The sequence below is a fragment of the Mastomys coucha genome, unplaced genomic scaffold, assembly GCF_008632895.1.
Source record: "Mastomys coucha isolate ucsf_1 unplaced genomic scaffold, UCSF_Mcou_1 pScaffold15, whole genome shotgun sequence".
Lineage (NCBI taxonomy): Eukaryota > Metazoa > Chordata > Mammalia > Rodentia > Muridae > Mastomys > Mastomys coucha.
In genome coordinates, this window is record NW_022196897.1 from 63,131,132 (window position 1) to 63,153,697 (window position 22,566).

The following is a 22,566-nucleotide window of genomic DNA, read 5'->3' on the forward strand; positions in this document are numbered from 1 at the left end:
AAAGAAAGAGAAAGTAAGAAGGGCAAAGAATATTGTGCCATCTGAGGAAATGGCAGAGTGAAGGCCCTAAGGCAGGTGTGCGATTGGTGTATTGTAGGAATATGGCAACAAGTGTAGCTATAACAGTATTAGCAAGGTAGATTCTAGGGGTAGACAGGGGTGCACCAGATCATGCAGGGGGCTACAGACCTCTGAGACAAAGGCCTTTGGCTTTTTCTCTCACAAAAGAAGGAGACTTTGAAAAGCTATGATATGATTTGTGGTGTAAAAGCAGCAGGGTGAGGAGAATGAAGCATCTAGCAGGAAGATGGAAGTGGAGTCAGATCAGGATGACACGGTCCTGAACCAGCCTGGAGCTGATGGTAGCTAGGACCACCATTATGAACTGATAACAGCTGAGTGCTGAGAAGGGGTTGTTTTCTGAGTAAATTTGATGGACAGGGCCAGTTGGACCTCTTTATGAATCAGTTGTACAGCAGGAACGAATGGCAGCATCATGCCTATGAAACCCCTCATGTAAGCATTAGGAAGAACTGAATTGAATTCTTTGTAGAGATTGAAAAACACAGAGAGACACAGGTATGGTGGCTGTTTTATACATGTTCTGTCTGAGGTATTTATTAGAAAACAACGTGTCCATTTTTTTAAATTTTTATTTATTTATTTATTTTGCTTTATGGGACAGGGGTTTTTTGTATGGACTCATTTTGTATAGGCTTTAAAATGTCTCCCTGATACACCTTCTCTTCCAGCTCTGTATAGGTCTTCTATACCTCTCTCTCCCCCTGAATGAAGGTAGATTCACGAGTATATGACAGTTGCTTCCCTGGCAAAGGTGGTGGGATAATCAAGCCAAAGACTGTTTGAAGTCACTCTTGACAGTATATTTGTTTCTGTATCAACTGCCTAGAGGGAGCTGCTCTTCCTGTTAGCTTTGAAGGATGAGTCGAGAGGCCATCTTTAAGACCTGAGGGCAACCTCTGGGTGCCCATGTGTTGGGTTCAGGGTGGAAGCTGAGAAAACTCACCTCTGAAACAGAAACTTAAAATGAAAGCTTTATTTTCTACACACACACAGGGGGGTGGCAAGTTCAGGATCTGAGCAGCATCCCAGAAGGGGGATCTTATGACATTTCACAATGCATGGGTGAGTATTGTGGGCTGTTGCATTAACCAATCATATTTTGATACAGGAGTTAAACAAGCAAGTTAATGTTGGTGACTGGGCCTTAGCTGGGTCACCTGGTTTCAGGGTCCTTGAGTCACCTTTTGAAGTCTCCTGGACTCTGATCTGGAATCTAGAATGATAAGGGAACAAAGGAATGGGCAAGCTGCACGAAGTTGAATAAGTCAAGACAAGCAACACATTCATGACTTGTGTGCCTTAGTTTAGATAACTGGATAACGGCATGTCCCCTCTTTGCATCCTTTACTGGTTAACAGACAAACATGAAGGACCTGAAGAAGCAGAATGGGCGTTGGGTTCTGGGGCCTGGGAACGTGGACTCAGTTTTGTTCCTGCCACCAAGGTGGATTTGTTTCTGAGACGGCTGGGCTCAGGAAACTGTCTCCCAACACATGGCTATCCTTGGCCATAGCCAGTCCTCCACCAGGCAAGGAACTCCGTTCTGATCAGCATGCAAATCCCAATGCTATCTGGCTTAACACCTTGACTCCAGCAAGGGGAGGTCCTGAGCAGAGAGCCCAGGGGTAGCATTCCCAGACTTCTGACCACCAGAAGCTACATGATGGGGGTGGGGGTTAGTAGTTGCTGAGTCATTGTGATTCATCATGCAGCAGCAGAAAATCAATACAGGTAGCTTTGTGATTGGGCAAGAAGACAAGGCAAGGATCCTCCATCTTGCTGAGACCATTTGAGGTTTAACTAGAATTTGATCTCCTTGATGGGGAATCCCATGGAAAATTATCCAACCCTATTCTAGAAACCCAAGGCCCGGAAGTCCTAGCCAATTTTTCCTAGTTCCTGCTAAATTGCCTGTTGGTTTGAACTCCCACCAGCGAACTGCTTGTGTTAGCATCTGTTAAACTTGCTTTTGAGGAGTGCACTCCTTCCCCACCCTGCACACACACAACTGCAGAGCAAAGTGCCAGCACTTGGTTTCTGCCCTCAAAGCACTGTGCTCTGGACATTTGAGGCTACACTTAGGTCGCTAACTACTTGAGTGCGGTCCCAGCCAGCTAGAATAAAGACTTTTAGTTAGCTATAAACTGTGTTTGAGTGGTCATTTCTGGAGGGCTACGTACAGAGCAGCATTCTTTTCAACATCTTTAGAAGCAAACGTTGACATGGAGTCCTCTAAGAGAAAATATATAATAGCTGAAAAATACAAAACATATTCCCCTCCAAAAAATCTATCAACATGAGTGTTTTACATTAATATTTTTTTCAGGTGTTTTCAAGGATCATAGAGCCTTGAAACATAAGAATAATTATAGTGATCATAAGTGGCAATTTTAAAGCTTGTTTCTTTGGCTTTATATCTATTCTATGTAGCATTCTGTCATGGCTTCCTAAGAAATTTGGCTTTAAACACATGTATGTTTTCAAGACCAATAGGCTTCCCCGGTGAGAGTCAAAGACTCTAGGCAAATATCCAAACATAGTTGGTAGATCTTTAAATGTGTGCAATGAACCTACATAGGCCAGCAAAGAAATGCTAAATTTCAAATTCTGGATATTGGTTGCCCATAGGGGTAGGGAGTAAGGAGATGAGACCAGGGAAAATCAATTCAAAAATCCAAAAGTAATGATCTTTTCTATATCTGGGGGTTGGGGCGTATATAGGTGTGCACATGATCTCTTACATTCTATAGATATTTATGAACTCAGGGGAAAAGGCAATGATTTAATTTGTTGTTTTTGTTTTTACTTTTTCTCCAGAATTTGATCTTCCCCATGGTCCAGAGCTAAGAGTAGAATGGCAGCAATTCACACCCAATTTAGTGATGTGATCTAGGTCAGGAAACACTTATCCCTCCCACAGCCAATTAAACATGTTGACTTTGTAACACTGGCAATTATGATTTTCTGCATAGCCAAAGTTGGTGGGCTGTTCATTAATTATTAGTGGCAATCACAGAGTACTGAGAGCTCTTCTTAATAACATTGTGTGCACAGAATTATTTTCTTTAGTACTCGCTCTTTCTCAAACCAATGAAGAAAGACACAGGAAGAGACAGAACTTACTACACTGCCCTCTGCTCCAAGCACAGTGCTACAGCATGCAAATACTGACACCCGCGTGCCACTTGTGTGCCACCTCCCCTCCAGCAGCCATCCAAGCCAGGTGCTGGGGTAAGCTTTCTCACAAGCAAAGTGAAGACACATGAGACTATGTGCTTTCCTGGAGTTCAGACACAGTGTCTCAGGTTGCAGAGAGCTGGAAGGTGGTCATCACTATGGCAGATAATGATGGTATCCAATCCAGACAGGGAGTTCATCAGAGAGTTTCCAAGATGGGAGTACTGAAGCAAGGAAGAAGAGGAAAACCATGGGGAATGAAGCCTAGGAAAGGATTGGTCCAAGAGATGGGGAGCTGGGGGATTTAATATGTCCAGAAATATGCAAAGATGATCTGATAAGTCACTTATCAGATTTAGATTCTTGCTTTCATGACATCTCTGGGTCCCCATGCTAGATAAAAGATGGTCTGTGGGATTTGAGAGACAATAGGATTGCATCCTCATACAACATCCTCATGCTACATACATAAGCATGAAAGAGCTCTCAACATCTATGAACTGCTATAATAATCTCCTAGTTTTTAACTTTTCATGGATTAAATGTTCTTCTCACTGGGTTCCTCTATTCAATAGCCAGGGGGATCATTGTGAAATACAACTTGTGCTAGTTCATGTGGGTCATCCCAGTACTCCACAGGTGGAGGCAGGGGCACTGCTGTATAACAAGACCCTGTTCAAGAGTCTTGAAAGCCAAGACTAAGTCAAGAGTAAGTAAATTAATAAGATTAAAATTAAAAAATATTGCTGGGAGAGTGGTGGCATATGCCTTTAATCCCAGCATTTGGGAGGCAGATGCAAGTGCATCTCTTAGTTCAAGGCCAGCCTGGTCTACTGGGTGAATTCCAGGACAGCCAGGGCTATCCTGTTTATTGGAAACAATTTTTAAAATATGTTAGTGACTATAGCTTCTGTTGGCCAATGAGCATGTCATATATGTGTTTTTATTATTATCTCCAACAAGCATGTCAAGTATGTATTTTTACTATTATTTCACAGTTTGTTATCATGTCTGCCCTATTATTCGAGTGTCAAACTAAAGATCATCATTTCACCCCACGTCTGGGAAGACCCAGACAGTAGCAGCCAACAGCAGGCAATGCTGGGAACCAGATCACAGAGGGCTCACAAGTGTCAATTATCTTGGTTACTGTGGCTCTGCATGACATTCCTTCTCCACCTCAACCAGAAAAGCCATCAACACTGTGACAACAGGACCTCGAAATAGAGGGCTCCTCTTACCTCAGCGTCAAAGCGCGGGTCCTGGTAGGCATCGCTGACATTCACAGGAAGGCCTGTCGAAGCAACCAGCTCAGCGATGCTGTTATTTATCAGCCAGTCGGAGTATGACGATTTCTCCACGCTTTCTTTGAAACTGTCAGAGCATGAGGCCAGCAATAAGAAAGAAGAGAAACTAAGTTTGGTGGAAAGTAAGCTCTGTAACAGTACATTAATAGCAACATCACTTGTCCTCATTATGGAGGGATGAACAGTATTAGTCATAGAATGGCAGGGAGATAATTATCAGGAGCCACTTTGAAACTCCTTTCACACTAGAGTGGAAAGTAATCAGACCATGGATAGAAACACAGATCCTCTATGGGCCAGAGAGCAACTCTAGGCTGTGTTTAAGCCTCAAGGTAGACAGATAAAAGCACACAATAAGGCAAAGACCAGACTGATAACAGGATGCCAACACAGCTTCGTACATTTCCACTGGGTTCCTCTGTTTGACCCCCTAGCTGAACATCCTAGATATTTTGATACCAAGAAGAAGGGAAGACTGGGAAATAAAAGTTAGATGTTTTGGGGTTGAGGATGGAATACGCTTTATGCAGGCTAAGTCAGTGGTCTATCATTGAGCTACATTTCCAATGGTAAAATAGCCCTATTGGTGTTTTTAGTTTAAGCTACATTTTACATAAGAAAATACTAAGTTTGTAAATAGTCATTGCTATTACGCTGCTTGTACCCATTTGTACATAGTTGTTATTATACTGTAGGTACCCGTTTGGAGTCCATGGCACATGGAAAAGAGCAGGAACTGTTGCAGGAGTTGTCATGGAGACCACCAGATGCATGAATGAGCAGGAGGGGTAGACATTATCATTTACTATCAGCTCTACACCACATCTGTGACTGGTAAGCTCAGGACACATTTGTGATGTTATTCATCTCTTAATGCATATAAAACATGAAGAGTACACAAGCTTATTCTTTGTAGATCTCTAGCTGCAAATGGAAGTTTTAATAAGAGGCTTGGGTTTATAGCTCTTAAGTGGCACATAAATCAAAGAGAGAGAGAGAGACTGGGAACTTCAAAGAAGAGTTGTTTTGTTTTCCAACACAAATAACCAAGTCAGTGTTCTGTTTTCTCCTTGCTACCCTACATCTATGACAAAGGAAGCTTTATGTTATGCTTTAAGGAAAGCAACAGAGCGAAGAAGCATGGTAATATACTTGATATGTGGACCTAAGCTAACAGACTCATCCCTAAAGTTATAAAAAAACCACGCGGACTGAATTCTAGATGCTCTTTCAAAGAGGCACTGACTTGCCAATGCATTCTGTGATGTCTGGATACTTCATTTTACAGTATATTTATTCTGTGTATATGGATACGTGGGTGCACATGTACCTGTGTGCATGCATATGCACACCTGTGTGTGCCTGTGTGTGTATGTGACTGTGTGTATCTGTGTGTGTGTGTGTGTGTGCCTGTGTATACTTATGTGTGTGTGTGATGTGTGTGTGTAAGCCAGAGGATGATGTCAGGTGCCTTAACTAATCATTCATTTTATTTTTTGAACATCTCTCAAATTCCTTAGGCTTGCTAGTCAGTGACCTTAAGAGACCCACCTATCTTTCTCTCCTAGTACTACAGCTACACATGGGCTCTGTCAGCCCCCCTTTGAAAATGAGTGCCTGAAATATGAACTCAGGTTCTGGTGCTTGCCATGGCTGGCAATTTACCAACTGAGCCATCTCTCTAGCTCCATACACTGTGATTTTAAAAGTTTTCATGACCCAATAGTTTGAGAAGTGATGGCCTATTATGCGCTGTAAAGTGTGGGGGTGAAAGGGCTGAAGTGTGACCTTGGAAAGACCTATGCAGAGAAGTCAAGGATGAACCTGAGATGAAGAAGAAAAGTAAGAACAGAGAGTGAGCATTAGACAAGTCAACAAGTGTCTTTCAAGACTGACATGAGTTCACAGGACATCAGGAATTTCAGATAAGCACAGCAAAATGAGTGACCACATAGAGAGGAATAAGACTAGGGAGTAGGCCAGGCTCCATGAGTTGAGTTGCGAGGACCTTAGCTATAGGCAACAGAGAACCACTTACAAATATGGGAAAGAAAAGGCCATTCAAGCCGTGATTTTAGGAGCCTTCCAGGTAGTGAATAAGAAGTCCTAGCTAAAAGAGGCCAAAGATGCAAAGAGGCTCCAGATGGTGGCCTGCAGGTGTCAGGCCTGTGTCAAGCGCTCAGCGGCCAGACACCAGTGACATACATTTTGCTCCTGAGTACCTGGCATGATTCATAGCAAGGCTTTGTTTTCAGAAGTGGGGAGATGAGAAAAATGGCAGGTGATCCAGAAACATGGGCAGATTGCTTGTGAGGAAAACCCAGGGACAGAACCTCAGTCGGTCCTCAGCGTGCAAAGCTGACCCAGAGGTATGATTATCTTTAGGGACATGAAGGTGAAATGGCTGGAATTTTCTCAGGGAGAACTGTGTAGAGAAATTAATACTGAAGGGAAGAAAGGAGGGGAGAGGGTAGAGACATGGGGGAAGGGGAGGGAGAAGAAAGGAAAACAGATTTATCATCACTGTAGAACAGGGCCAGTCTGGATGTTTTGTTAACTAACTTGCTGTCTCTGTCTGCATCTTTTTAAGATGGATGTGGTTCTCTACATCTTACCAACTCAGAAAAGCTGATGCCCAGAGATGCTCTCTAACTTTCTAAGAGATTTGATTTTACTCAGTTCTCACTTCTAACTCACAGACAACTCTGTTTCTTCATGATTCTTCTGCAGTTTATAAGCAGAAGAAAACCAAGACTCACGGACTTGAAACCCCTCTGAAAATGAGAGGGAGAGAGACAGAGAGGGAGAGAGAGAGGGAGAGAGGGGGAGATAGAGAGGGGAGAGGGAAAGAGGGAGGGAGGAAGGGAGGGAAGGAGGGAGGGAAGGAAGGAAGAAGAGAGAGAGCGAGGGAGCGAGCGAGCGAGAGAACAGCAGAGAGGCAGGAAGGTACAGAAAGTAGTGAACACTCTGCTCTGAGCTGCTATGAAGGGAAAGGAGGAGAAACTCTGGCTTTGCTCATTAGAGCCTTAGGCTCCCACTTAAAGAGTTCCCAAAGGAGGAAAGATGACAAAACACCACTGAGCTAGGGCTCCCAAAAGCCTCCTTCTAAATCTAGGACATTTTAGCATTTTCTCAGTTCAGACTGCATACTGCATTGAAATAATTCCAACATCAAGCAGCAGTTGTAGCAATAGGAGCCTCGATTCCATGCCAGGCACTGTTGAAAAAGTAGGCAAAAGGCTATGGTCTTGGTCCTTATGGTCCTTACCATGTAGCTGAAGAGAAGGAGATACAAGCACATTGGCATTTAACCAACATATACTCAGTGCAAGTCTCAAATCAAAGAACTGCCATGCAGCTAGATGGCTAAGTCACCAAGTCAGTTGAGTCAACTACGGATACTGAAGAGGCCCAGGGAGCCGGTGATGTAGCCTAGCTAAGGCTTCAGAAAGGAGCTAGGACTGGAAATGCCCAATGGCTCTGACAGTGCAAATATCCTGCAAACATCCTTGCATCTGTCCAGTCTGTGGTCCATAGGTCAAAGTTTAGGAGCTAGGATGCCCAGAGAGAAGTCATAGAAGTTGATTTGTCACTTATATCATTGTCTTGGTCCTCTTTGCTGTAACAAAATACTATGAGTGAGGTGTAATAACAAAACAAAGATGGTTCTGGAAAAACTAGGACCAAAGCATTTACAGATTTGGTGCTGGGTTCTGTCTTGCTCTATTTCGCATGGTGGGAGGACTGGGAGACCTCTCCAGGGCTGCTTCTGTCAGGATACTGATCTCATGGATGAGAGCTCACCAATGTGATCTAATGGTCTCACAGAGGCAGCATCTACAGACATTCCCACACTGGGGATTGGGTTCAATATATGAACACCCAGATCACAACAATCAAATTCTGGCTTTCGTGCCAGTTCAACCTTTTAATCCCAATCATGGTGCAGCTGCAGCCTTCAGAGCCTTGCTTCTTTTCTTGGTTCTCATTTTTTTTTAAAGGGTGATTTTTATGCACTATAATTCAGACCCTCACTTTGAAGTCAGATCTGTCCCACTCAAATGGCCCCTTTTACCACTGTGGTTTCAAGTGAGTTGCCATACTTCATCTGTAAACTGTATATGAACTGGGGATAGTAGCACTAGTTAGACAGTTATATTTCAAACTAAGTTAAATATTTTAAGCCAAGAATTTATCACAGTAAACATCATTTAAAAGCATCACATCTGCAGCAAACTCTCACAGAGAAGTCAGTATTCCTTTACATATTACAATGTAATACATTCAATCACAATTGAAAGGGGCCCAGGTAGTTCTGATTTTTGAGGGATACCCTTGGATTAATGGGTTAGCTCTTTCTTATAGGCCCTGCTAATTGAAATTATCCTTTAGTTTGGAGATTAAGGAACTAAGTTAGTATCAGAGAAACTGCCTTAAAGGGTTGCAGCATTAGGAAGGTGGAGAACTACTGGCCTAAAGGAATGAACGCTGATCAAGTCTAGACTGAAGATATATTCCCTTGCACTTGTACCATCAAAGGAAGCCCAAATTCTCACAGAGATGCTCATGTGAATTGCCAATGATTGGCTTTCCTCTCTTCTTCAAGGTATCTGAAAGATGGGCATGTAACATCAAATATCAGCTCCCTTGGTCTTCCCCAAAAGATCTGATTTCCCCATCAACTTATTCTGGGGCATGTCTTCCTATTTATACCAGTTACAGACATAGCTCCACCAGTATTTGATGCTCAGTATGAAGGACAGTCTACAACCATCTTCTCCAAGGAGTCGGAGCTTTCTAGGTCCTGTCCTAACAATGAAGGTTTGAATTTTTTTCCACCAACTCTTATCAGGATTTTGTGAGATCAACTTAACATCTAAAGTTGAATTAATCAGCCTTCTTGAGTTGAGAATTCCAGATATAGAGATCAGAGGCCAACATCCACGTTTTCATTTATACCTAACCAGATTAAGAAGAAGAGCCACCACACTGTGGAAACACATACACAATACAAACATTCCCGGAACTTCATAGTTTAAGGGTGCAAATGAGTTCAAAGAAGCGCTTCTCAGTGTCATGCACATAGCTGTATGAACACAAGCACCTCTGGCCCCTGTACCCTGTGTCTCCAGGGAGACAACTGCATCTCAGGGTATCAGATGTTTTCTACCAAGCTCTGTGAGACATTTTGGTCCCTGAATACTAAGGTCATATTGTTTGGTACACACAGTCACACACCTAATTAAAGAGCTCCTTCAGACTCTACCAGACCCCTGTCTGTATTAACGAGCACTACAGCTGTGCTGATATTCTCATACAGATATTTTGGAAGAATCTTGGTGTTTTTGTCTTAGTTAGGGTTTCTATTGCTGTGACAAAACACCATGACCAAAAAACAAGTTGGGGAGGAAAGGGTTTATTCAGCTGACATTTCCATATTGCTGTTCATCACCAAAAGAGAAAAGATCAGGACAGGAACTAAAACAGGGTGGGATCCTAGAGGCTGGAGCTGATACAGAGGCCATGGAGGGGTGCTGCTTACTGGCTTGCTTCACAGGCTTGAGCAGCCTGCTTTCCTATAGAACCCAGGGCCACCAATCCAGGGATGGTACCACCTATGATGGGCTGGGCTCTTCCCCATTGAGAAAATGCCTTATAGCTGAACCTCATGGAGGCATTTCCTCATTGGAGGCTTCTTTCTCTCTTTCTTCTTTCTTTTGATGACTCTAGCTTGTGTCAAGTTAACATATAAAACAAGCCTGCACAGTTTCCAAAGTTTGTTTGTGGCTTTTTAATATTCAAATCATAATGCTTTTTCCCCTGTACAGCGAGAATATTTTAAAGAAATCTTAAGAGAGAAAAAAAAAAGCACAAAGAAAACTCAACCTTGTAATAATGGTCTGGGAAGAGTAAAACAAATAAAATTAATATCTGATCTTCATTGAAACGTTCTGATAGGATGAAATCCAACTATAATGGTTTGTTTTAACTATATAAAATTAACCCCTCTAAATCCCCTCAGGATTCATATCAAACTACCATGCTAACTGTAAATCTTATTTGTCTTGCGTTACAAAGATCAAGCATGTAGGGAGAGGTAGTTATTCAAGTGAGTCTCATTTAAAGACCTACAGTTCACTGTTTCCTTTCCTCTATGGTATCTTGCTTCCAAATGTGAGGCATTGGCTTCAGAAAGACCTTCACAAACTCAGCTGTACTGGCAGTAGAGATGAAGACAAAGGAGAACTGCCCTATTAGAGACAGCACATAAAGCTGTAGTGTGGCTGCCTCCAAAGGGAAGGGCAGGGCTGCAGAGACAAGCCTTGGGGCTGGCAAAGTCTAGACTAGCTTTCGACAGAAATCTATACAAGCAAAATAAAACAGGATCAAAGGAAACAACTCAGGACAGGTTACTTCAACATCTTCAACGTAGTTTTGCTAAAGTTTTAAATACAGAAAACAGTGGAAATAAACTTAAGACTATCTCCGGAGTTTCTTCTCAAAACAGAATATATCAGAAGACAAAACACATGCATATAATATATTTCTTTTGCAAATATCAGAGTTTATTTACATATTTTCACTAGAAATTCTCAGGATCTTATTTTTTAAGTATTGGTTGGATCTATATTAATTAAGAATTAGGCAACAGAAGACTGAATCACGCATGGAGTACAAACAAAGTCTGTATTCCTTTTTTGATGACCTTAGGAGTTGGTACATAGAAATTTGTCTGTTGTTTTGAATATGAAATGTTCCTCTACAAACTCCTGTGTTGGGCCTTGTTTGTTGGCTCATGGGCTTCTGGGAAGTGACTGGATCCTGATGACACTGCCCTAATCAATACAGCTGTCCCTTGATAGACTTATAGTATAATAGCATTATTGAGAGGTGATAAAAGAAGGTAACGAGGCCTAGCTTGAGGAAGTAGATGACTGTCCACTACGAGGTGAGCAGTCTCCACCACAAGCTTCTACAGACATTCTGTTTAGCCTTTTTCACTGGCTCAGAAACAATGGTACTGACCACCCTTGACTAACACCTCATAAACCATAAACTACTATAAATCTTTCTTTCCTTTAAGATGTTTGTGTCAGGTAGTCTACCACCACAACAGAGAATCTTAGAAGTCATCACCTGCACAAGGGTTTCAACCCAACTGCAGTCCAACCTACACGGAGAGGGTATGGACAGAAAGTAATGAGGCCACAGCCTCAGGAAGCACATAGACAATAGCAATGGACTATGAGAGATGCTTTAATATAATGGTTCTCAGCCTTCCTAACCCTGAGACCCTTTAATACAGACCCTCATGCTGTGGTGACCCCCAAACATAAAATTATTTTTATTGCTACTTCATAACTGTAATTTTGCTACTATTATGAGTTGTAAGGCAAATATCTGATATGCAACCCAAGAGTCATAACCCACAAGTTGAGAACCACTGGAAGGCAGTACAAAATACAGGTGAGAAAAGGGGGCATTGGCTTTAGCTATCTTTTTGAACACCTGTATTTAAAAATACCACAGGAATGCTTTAGAAGTCTGTGGTTGGTTTGTTTGGTTGGTTGTTCTTGTCTTTGATTTTTCTCTGTTGATTCAGGGAATAACAGAGTTAATCCATAATGGAAATAATGACTAGGCTACAATGGAAGAAACCAAACAATGTGCTATGTGGTGAACCTTGTATTACAAGCTTCATATCCTTATGAATGACTGTCATGTCATATCTTTAGCACCATACTCAAGCACCATGAGTCTTGAGTTGCTTGTGTATATTTGAGATTTTATATATACATATAATTACATAGACATGTATGTCAAGCACTTTCTGGAGACTTTTCATCACTATTCTATGGTGTACCAGGTTTTTCCAAAACTGAACGTGCTCACTCTGCTGGGTGTACTGGGAATCACTAATGAAGACTCTGGCTATTAACTAGACACTGATCAATAATGTAGGTGCAGAAGTTTTGGCCATCTATTTTCTCACTGTCAAAAAAATGACTGCCAATTGATTTTTTTGGTAGCTTGACTATTAGCTAGTGGGATTGTGAGTATTTGGGACAGGAATTTTTTTTCTTTTATGCCCTCAAACAAAGCAATTGATTTTGACCTACAGATTAAATGTGGTAGCATTTGACATTTTGCTTCACTGACTAGATGCCAATCCAAACTATGGTTCACACACCAAAGCTCCATTCCTTACTTTTTCTTCTCAGAAAAGCCTGTTATCCCTGGGGGGGCCTTCATGATACCACCAGCTATGCAACATTATTTGAAATTGTCCTTTAATTAGGAGATTAAAGAACTAAGTCAATACTAGAGGAACAGAAAGCTAGGACCCCAGCAGGAGAGTCTCAAGTCCCCAGGGATGGGACTTTAATCTCTACTGGTTCCGTTGTCTTTGAAGGCTATCAAACAAACCTTCTAGTTATGAAAGGAGAAGATCATGCAATTAGCACACACAGCTAGCCTGTTGTCTTTGTTGTTGGGATGGTAGAGGCTGCTTTAAGTTAGAGAAGCCCCTACAGCAGTGGTTCTCAACCTGTGGGTCTTGATCTCTTTAGGGGTCACCCAATCCTTTCATGGGGTTGCTTAAGACTGCTGGAAGACACAGATATTTACATTATGATTTATAACGGCAGCAAAATTACAGTTATGAAATTACAATGAAAATAATTTTATGGTTGGAGTTCACTACAACATGAGAATATGTATTAAAGAGTGGCAGCTTTAGGAAGGCTGAGAACCACTGCTCTAAAATTTATCCTGGCTTGTTCATGAGCTTGCTTTGGGGAGAAGATTTTGTTTTGTTTTGAGACAGTTCTCTTTCTCTCTTATCTCTCTACTACACACTTGCTCATCGTAGTGGCTCCCGCAGGCATGGCAGTGGGCGGGCGTCTGGGTGTCTTCCATCCGCCTGCCAGAGCCTCATCAGCAATGATATCCTTTGAAAAGTAGGATGACTTAATGTTTCCCCAACTCAAAGATTCCAAAGGAAATAAATCCCTGGTCAAAGATAACACAGCACCGAAAGACTATAAGTCAACGAAGAGCCATTGTCTCATGGTTGAACAGTCACCACAACCAACTAGAGAGATTAGCAGTGATGAGAGGTAATCAGAGCGGGACATGTCGGGTCCGCTGTGGGTCTCCACTCTGTAGGGACTGCTCTTCTTCCTGAGTGAGGACGTAACTCTGGGACTCACAGTGGCTCACACAGTGGTCAGTTTTCTCAAAGGAAGAAGGCACAGGCCTACTGGCACTTGTGTTTGTCACTGGCTCTATTGATAGACAGTCTAACTCACCATTTCCCAAGGAGCAAGAATAGCAACCATCTTTGTATCTATAGTGCATAAACCATTTGGTTTTGCTTCCTTCCTATCTCTCCACCACCTACTTGCTTGTTCCTGCTAACTGCACCTGCCTGGCCCATTTTCTTAATTAGTGATTGATGGGGGAGGGCCCAATTCATTGTGAGTGGTGTAATCCCTGGGTTGGTGGTCCTGGGCTCTATAAGAAAGCAGGCTGAGCAAGCCATGGGGAGCAAGCCAGTAAGCAGCACCCCTCCATGGCTTCTACTTCACCTCCTGCCTCCCATTTCCTGCCATGTTTGAGTTTCTGTCCCTATTTCCTTTGGTTATGAACATGTGAAAGTGTAAGCCAGATATGACCTTTCCTTCCCAACTTGTCATGGTGTTTCATCACAGCAATACTAACACTAACTAGTGCACCTGGTAAAACAATGTGATCAACTGAGCTCCTGGGATGTAGGAGAGAGATATACTATTTTCTTTGAGTTCAGCATCACTGCAAGCTTTTGGTACTGAAGAGAATATGTGCTAGGTAGCAAAATTGCCAATGAGAGCACACAGCAAAAATTATATCCTGATAGAGACCTCAAGTAGCCCCACTACATCCCTCTGTGAAAACACCTGTGGCCACCTCCATACATCAAAGGTATCCATTAGGATCCTAAGGACTGTGTAGAGACAACAAGGAAGGAGGAGTGAGCCCAATCAGTTAAAATATTAGCTGAGACATATTAAATGAAAGACCTATAAAAGTAAGAACCACACACATAACACTTAGGTCTCCCAAGTTGCCATAATTGTTTACAAGGTAGAATCAATCCAAGGGGCAGTCGATCTACATTGTCTACTTTATTATGTTTGAGTTCAGTACTTTTCTATGTGCCCTGTTCATGGAACATTTTTTAGAGCCTTTATTATCCTCCATGACAGTTTTCCTAGAACAAGAATCAACCCCCATCTGCCATAAAAACAACCCATGAGTTTATCTTTCATTTGAGCCATGAAAATTAAATCAAAATTAAAGCAAAATCTCACATTTTAAATTTTACTTATTTAGAATGTGAAGGATGTTTGAAAAAGTTGTTTCCTTGAGACTCTCAATATGAAATTTGAAGATATATTTCATTGTTAATGTTTCATTTCCTCTAGTTTATTCCATATAATTAATGTTAAAACGATGCATAGATACATATACCATCAGTGCCACAGAATATACCAACTCAGCTAGATCAATCTGTGAGGAAACATGTATGGGAGAGACACAGTTCCCTGAAAGGTGTGTCTAGGTCAGAAACGAGGGTTTTCAGTGGACAAACCATACCCACAGAGCAAGCATCTATATATTTAGGATTTTTATAGGAGAAGGACTAGAGGCTACCTGAGACACTGAGAACAGTTTCTGATCTAGGAAAGACAGAAGTAGCTTTGAAAACAAGGAGTCTCAGAGCTCAGCCTCAGGCACCAGTTTTCTGGATCGCTAACTGACTTGGTAAACTGTGTCCTCTCCAGACAACTGAAGAGAGTGGGAAATGAGACCCCAGAGCCATCTAGAGCTCTGCCCATCTATGAGCAACATTAAATGTTGGTATAATGTGGTTCAACAGCTGTCAACAGTATCCCAGAGGTTGTGTGAAGGAACACTAACAGAAATTCTGCCATACCCCTGGGTTTTATAAGGACAGACGGTTAAGAGACCACCCTGAGTCTCCAAGGAAACTTTGGATTTTTAAACAGCGTCGGGACTATTTGAATTTGTAATTAATCTGTTTTGCATCATGAGACTGTGGTGGTTTGACTATGCTTGGGCCAGGGAGTGACAATATTAGAAGGTGTGGCCTTGTTGGAGTAGGTGTAGCCTTGCTGGAGGGAGTATGTCACTGTTGGGGTGGGCTTCGAGACCCTCATCCTAGCCACATGGAAGGCAGTCTTCTCCTAGTGACCTTTAGATCAAGATGTAGGACCCTTGGCTCCTTCTCCAGAACAGCGCCTGCCTGGTCACTGCAGTGTCCATGCTTCCTGCCATGATGACAACAGACTGAACCTCTGAACCTGGAAGCCAGCCCCAATTAAATGTTGTCCTTGTAAGAGTTGCCTTGGTCATGGTGTCTCTTCACAGCAGTAAAACCCTAACTAAGACAGAGATGGTCTTTGTTTCATGGGGCACGATGGTGGGACATTATTCTTTGAATGTGCAATTTCCCCTTGTAGGCTTTTGTATGTCAGCATTTGGCCCTACAGTTAGTGGGGCTGTTTTGGAAGTCTGTGGAACCTTCAGGAAATGGAGCTTTGTGAATTCAGGCATTGGGTCTCTGGTACAGGGTTGGGACTTTACAGTTCACTGCTTCTTGCCCACTCTCAAGTTTCCAACTGCTTTTGCAATGTGACCAGCTGACTCATGCTCCCCTTGCCACACCCAGGTCACAGGGTCTACTTCATCCCTCCTTGGACTGACTATAAGGCAAAATAAGCCCTTTCTCTCCTGAGCTGCTTTATGTCAGGTACTAGGTTACAGCAACACAAAAGCAGTTCAGGCCCCTTCTCACTTCTTTTCCTGGGCATCTTTCTTTTATGAATGCATGTTTGTATGCTTGAGGGTATTTAGATCTCCTTGGGACTCTTATTTTTTCTTTCTATTCCTGAGACTAGACATTTCCTGTAGACTTATTGTTCATTCTTCAGCCTGCTCGCACGCACTCTTATGCCCCCATATTAAAGAATCTTTCATTCTATTTAACTTCTCAAGTTTAGAGTGTATATATGTTTTCATATTATTAATATCTACTTTATATTTAGTCATATATCTTGTTGAGAGACATTGTTCTCATATTTTCCTTTAGTTCTCTGTATGTGGTTTCCTTTAATATCTTGGACATATTTATACTCTCCTATTCAAATTGCTTGGCAAATAAGTCCCATTGCTTTCTCCATTGGGACAGTTTCTATTGAAAGCCACTTTGTCTAGGTCCGTGCTGCATTTTCTTGTTTCTTTGTATGCTTTATAATAAGGTTTCTGATAAAATTAAAATATTAAATAATGTAGAAGCTTTGGAAACAAGAATGTCTTCCTCATCCTACGTCAAGGTGTTGTTTCTATCTATTGCTATTATTCTTGGAACTATTTGGTGTCAAGTGACTTCCCTAAACTAATTTTGAAAGTGTCTCTGTTGTACGGCAGCTAGACTTTCCTCTCAGTTGGTTTAATAGCCAACTAATAATTAGATAGATTTTCACTGTTGTGGACCACATTTTTCAGAGTCTGGATGTCATGATCTGGAAGTTACCCAAAGGCATTGATATCATAATAATTCACAGTACAGACAATAACGTTCTCAAATGCCATTTCTCAGTCCCTGAAGCATACTTTGGAGTAATAATGTTCAAGTGGGTGAGTCACGTTGTCCTTGTAGGCTGTGTGGCCTCTTCCTCCAGGCCCAGATCATAGCTATAATCAGACTGGGTACTAAGAACCCCTCCTGTGGGCCAGTGGCATCATGGCTATAAAGTTCAATATGAGTACAGTCTTTAATCACATTACATTAAGAGGTAACAGGAACCTTCATTCGTACCTTTTAGTTTTTAGGGCTAACACATCTATTGCAATCTTTTTCTTGGTTGTGTGAGCTATGCTGGACAAGAACATAGGAGGGTTACCCAGATACTCTGACCCCCGGAAAAACTATCCAGGTTATCATGACGTTCTGACTAATGAGAATCCTGTTATGAAAGTCAACTTCCCTGTAAAAATGGCAGAACTTTGGCCATGGAGTCTGGATGCTGAAAGGAGAGAGTTACAAAAATAATTCAGGAAGAGTTTCAAATCACCATTAGAAGAATTCATTTGTTTGCAAAACTATATTCCACAAAGAATGTCAGAAACCACCCAAAACGCTGAAACACAAGTTTAACTATTCTGACCTGAGAGATGGGACTCAGGAAACCAGTGTGGCCAGCAATTGCTTTTTTCAAAGAAAAGAATAGCAGAGCTGTCTAACATTAAAATTGAAGAAGCCCTAAATTATCGGGTGTGCTAAAGTTAAAGCATACGTGTTTCTGGCAGAGATGGTGAGGAGTGAGGGACAGAGAACTCACAGGATAAACAAGGTACTGCCCGCTCATGTGAGATAACTGAACCCAAGATGCTGCCAACTATAAGACGAGCAGAAAGGAAAGCTACTGCTATGAGGTAATAAAGTCTTACTACTTAAAACATTTTAATCTTATTTTAAAAATCTCTTAGGTTAGACATAACATTTCATCATATTCCATTCTTAAAGGGAAAATATAAAATATACAAGCAGATGCTACATGGAAGAAAAGTTACTAGTGAAAGAAATTGAGAGGTTTCTAAACCATTCAGAGGTTCATGCTTGAATCATTTCTCAGGCATCGTCAATGGTCACAAATACATCCTCTAAGGCATCAGGCCGACCAGGATGCAGCCAGATCACCTCCAGGACTTACCTCCAAGCTGCTGACACTCTTGTGAGATGTGATACTGTCAGACTTAGGAGGAGATACCCACTGGAAGGCTTTTGTATAAAGTCAAACTTGCAGTGCCTTCCTCAAGTGTTCCTTCCCTGGCTTACTGCCAACAATTTCAAGGTGTTTCCATAATACTTTAGAATATCATCAGCAATTCAAAGACCTAACATGGTGCACACCACTCATTATAACTCAGCTTGGTTCATTTATGTGGTGTGCATGCGCGTGCGCGCGCTTGTGTGTGTGTGTGTGTGTGTGTGTGTGTGTGTAAGGTGTCATTGAGTTCAACCTTACCCTCATAGAAGACTGCATCCAAACATATAATAACAATGCTTTTATTCTCCATTTCTGCAGAACAAATGATTATTAACAGTTGGTTAAAACACAACTCATTTATTATACCAGATTTCTAGAAGCCAAAAGTTCATCACAGCTCAGCTGAATTCACTGACAGAGTACTTAGAAGGCCAGGATCAAAGTGTTGACAAGACTGTATGCTCTTTTTGGAAGTTATGTCTCAGGCAGTCTAAATATCCAAAAATGAGCAACCTAGACTGTAGAGGGATTTTTGGTCATTAGATAAAAGTCAGCACCCCTCAGGAACTTGTAAAACTGGTTCCCATCTGCCCCCAAAAGTCATTTCCTCTGCCTCTGGCAGAAGGGACATACTACTACCTATGGCTCTTATCAGCGAATTGAGGGTCAGGTTGGCCTCCAGGCTCCCTCAGTATAAAAAGTACCCATTGTACATGTGAGAGTCCAAGTCAGCTGGCCCTTCCTTGGCTCTTCTCTGGCCCCAGCTAACATCATTATATCCATATGATTCTTCTGTCTCATACTTTCTATATATCTATTTCCACTCTTGCCTCTTTCTCTGTCTCTCTCTGTCTCTCTGTCTCTGTCTCTCTCTGTCTCTCTGTCTCTCTGTCTCTGTCTCTCTCTCTCTCCCCTACTCTCACTCTCTCTTATACTCTATCCTCTCTCTCTTGCTATTTCACTGTAATGTTTTGAATGAAAGTGGCCCCTGTAGGTAGTGGCCCTATGAGGAATTTGGAGGAAGAGTGTCAGTGGGGATGGGCTTTGAGGTTTCAGATGTTCAAGTCAGGCCCAGTGTGCTGTTCGCTTCCTACTTCCTGCCAATCCAGATGTAGAATTCTCAGCTCCTTCTCCAGCACACTATCTGCCTGCGTGCTGGATGCTTTCCACCATGATGACAGTGTACTAAAACTCTGAACTGTAAGCAGCCCCAATGAAATGTTAACCTTTCTAGAGTTGCTGTGGTCATGGTGTCTCTTCAAAGCAATAAATATTTGAGCCTGCAATATGTGACAAATCTCCAGAAGTTGGTACCAGGAACTGGGGTATTGCTGTTATAGGCCTGATCCCGCTTTGGATTAGAGGTATGTGGACTTTGGGACTTTGGTTTAGGAAAGCAGCTGAATGCCTTAATTGGGGCTTAGTGGGACATACTAGTAGGAACAAAGAAGACAGCGGTGCTGAGAGTGATTTGAACTGTGGTAGCCAGCTTGAGGTTTCAGGGGAGAAGAATATTAGTATGGGGCCTATAGACTGTTCTTGTGATACTTTGGTAAAAAATGTGGCTGCTTTCTGCTTTTGTCCAAAAAATCTCCCTGAGGTTAAATTAAAGTGTTCTGGGTTAACAACATTGGCAGAGATTTCCAGACAGCCTAGTATTGACTATGTTTCTTGGTTACTGAGGGCCACACTTGCGAAGATATATAATGAAAAGGAGCAAGCCAGTAAGCAGCATCCATCTTTGGCCTCTGCAACAGCTCATGCCTGACTTCCATTGACAATAAATAGTACTGTGAAAATATAAGCCAAAAGACCACTCGTGCCCAACTTGCATTTTGGTCATGGGGTTTTGTCGCAGCAGTAGAAACCTTAGCTAAGAACTCATCATCATCATGGCTCTCTCCTCTCTCCCTTCCTAGCCCTGGCCATGCCTACCTGGCAGACAGAAGGCTTTCTCTCTATCTGCTCTGGACAGTTCTGGGTGCCTCCAGATATGCCCTCTTCTCTTCTTCACCATAAAAACCTTCCCCTAATAGTGGAGCCGTCATGTCAGCAGTCTCTTCACTGTGCTCTGTCTCTTCACTGTGCTCCCTGTCTCTTCACTGTGCTCCCCATCTCTTCACTGTGCTCCCTGTCTCTTCACTGTGCTCCCTGTCTCTTCACTGTGCTCCCTGTCTCTTCACTGTGCTCCCCGTCTCTTCACTGTGCTCCCTGTCTCTTCACTGTGCTCCCCGTCTCTTCACTGTGCTCCATGTCTCTTCACTGTGCTCCCTGTCTCTTTCCTGTGCTCCCTGTTTCTTCACTGTGCTCCCCATCTCTTCACTATGCTCCCTGTCTCTTCACTGTGCTCCCTGTCTCTTCACTGTGCTCCCTGTCTCTTTCCTGTGCTCCCTGTTTCTTCACTGTGCTCCCCATCTCTTTACTATGCTCCCTGTCTCTTCACTGTGCTCCCTGTTTCTTCACTGTGCTCCCCATCTCTTCACTGTGCTCCCTGTCTCTTCACTGTGCTCCTTGTCTCTTCACTGTGCTCCCTGTCTCTTCACTGTGCTCCCTGTCTCTTCACTGTGCTCACTTGCATACCCTGAAGGCTTCCAAGGAGAATACAACTCACATAAGTTGTTGGCAAACTCACAAAGCTTATTGGTTTTCGAGGTAATAAGAAGGGTTCTGCTTTTCTTGATGTTTAAGCCAGGTTGGGCCTCCTGTATATGGAACCCAGTGACATGTGACAACTCCTCTCATATTTCAAATCTTTGACTTTTCCTTCTCTCTGGCCTCCTCTGTCCTAACCTGGCCGAAAGCCCTATTCTTCATGGCTCATCTAGAGAATCCAGCATAACTTCTTCACCTTAACATTATTGGATGAGTAATCTCAATTAAATCTGCAAAGGCTCTTCACTCTTGCAATATATCATCAATATCCTATGGCAAGGGGCATGGTACCAGAGGTCAAACTTGTGCCTGGCCCACTTGGGGTGACTTTGTTGTTTAAAATTATATACAGCGGCAAGTTTGGACCCTCTGACGTTATTCATGCCATCATGATGAAATGCTATATTTAGTGGCCTGTGTTCTTAGTATTGTTTTACTGTCCCTGTCATTGCCAAGCATGTCAACAGACAGCGAGACTGTCTTGGCATCTCCTCTTTAATGAAATTCAAAGCTTCCTTTTCTTTCCTCAATTCAATTGCTTGCCACTGGAAAGGAAACAGCTTCCAATTAGTTAGAAGTCTTGACAAATTGTTGTTGCACATTTTAACAGCAGCCCCATGAAATCCACAGATTTGATTACACCAGGCTCACAACACTCTAAAATTCCGTTTGTTTATGGTGAGAACTTGGGCATCGTCTTCTGCCTCTGGATGCATGACTTGGCACACAACGGCAGGCCATTGTGTGTGTATTTGTGTAACAAAAAATCATCACTTCATTTGACTTTGAATTTCTTCTTTAGCTACTGCTCTGTGTTGTGGCTAGTTTTTCAAAAGAAATATTTTCATCACTCCTATCAGATTACACTCCTTGCTTATAGAGGCTTTGTTGCCTGGGGTGGTGTGTGTGTGTGTGCATCTGTCTGTCTGTCTGTCTGTCTGTCTGTCTGTGTCTGCGTCTGTGTGTGTGGTGTGAGTGCATGTGTGTGAGTATTCACACCTACAGACATATGAGGCATGCATGTGCCTGTGTGTGCCCATGCATGTGAAGATCAGAACTGGCCTATTCCTCGGCTGCTCTCCACCTTACGTACTGAGGCATTTCAATCCCGAGTGCCCTCTTTTGTCTGGCTAGCCTGGTTAGACAAATTGCTCTGGAGATCCCATCTTTGCCTCCAAGCTCAAAGAATACAATTAGGCCTACACCATTGACTGGACATTTATGTGGGATCTGGGGATCTGGACTCTGCTCCTCAGCCTTACCGGAAGAGTACTCTACTCACTGAATCACCTCCCAGTCTCCCAAGAGTATGTGCTTTTGAATAAAACAGTAACTTTTTATTTCAATGTCATCATTGAGCTAAGCAATTTTTAAAAGATTGATGTATGTGTTATTTTATGTGTATGAGTATTTGCATGTCTTAGTCAGGGTTTCTGTTCTTTCTTTTTTGTATTTTTGATTAGATGTTTTCTTTATTTACAATATCTACTTTCCCAGGTTCCCCTCCAAAA

General features: G+C 42.4%; 1 protein-coding gene across 1 annotated transcript in view; it reads right to left on the reverse strand.

Annotated features, from left to right (window-relative positions):
• Pde11a (phosphodiesterase 11A) overlaps positions 1–22,566 on the reverse strand; it is a 396,671-nt gene that overhangs the window by 185,562 nt on the left and 188,543 nt on the right. Inside the window, exon 6 of the mRNA XM_031370689.1 lies at positions 4,503–4,635. Within this exon, the coding sequence (XP_031226549.1) occupies positions 4,503–4,635 (133 nt within the window). The remainder of the gene's footprint in view (positions 1–4,502; positions 4,636–22,566) is intronic.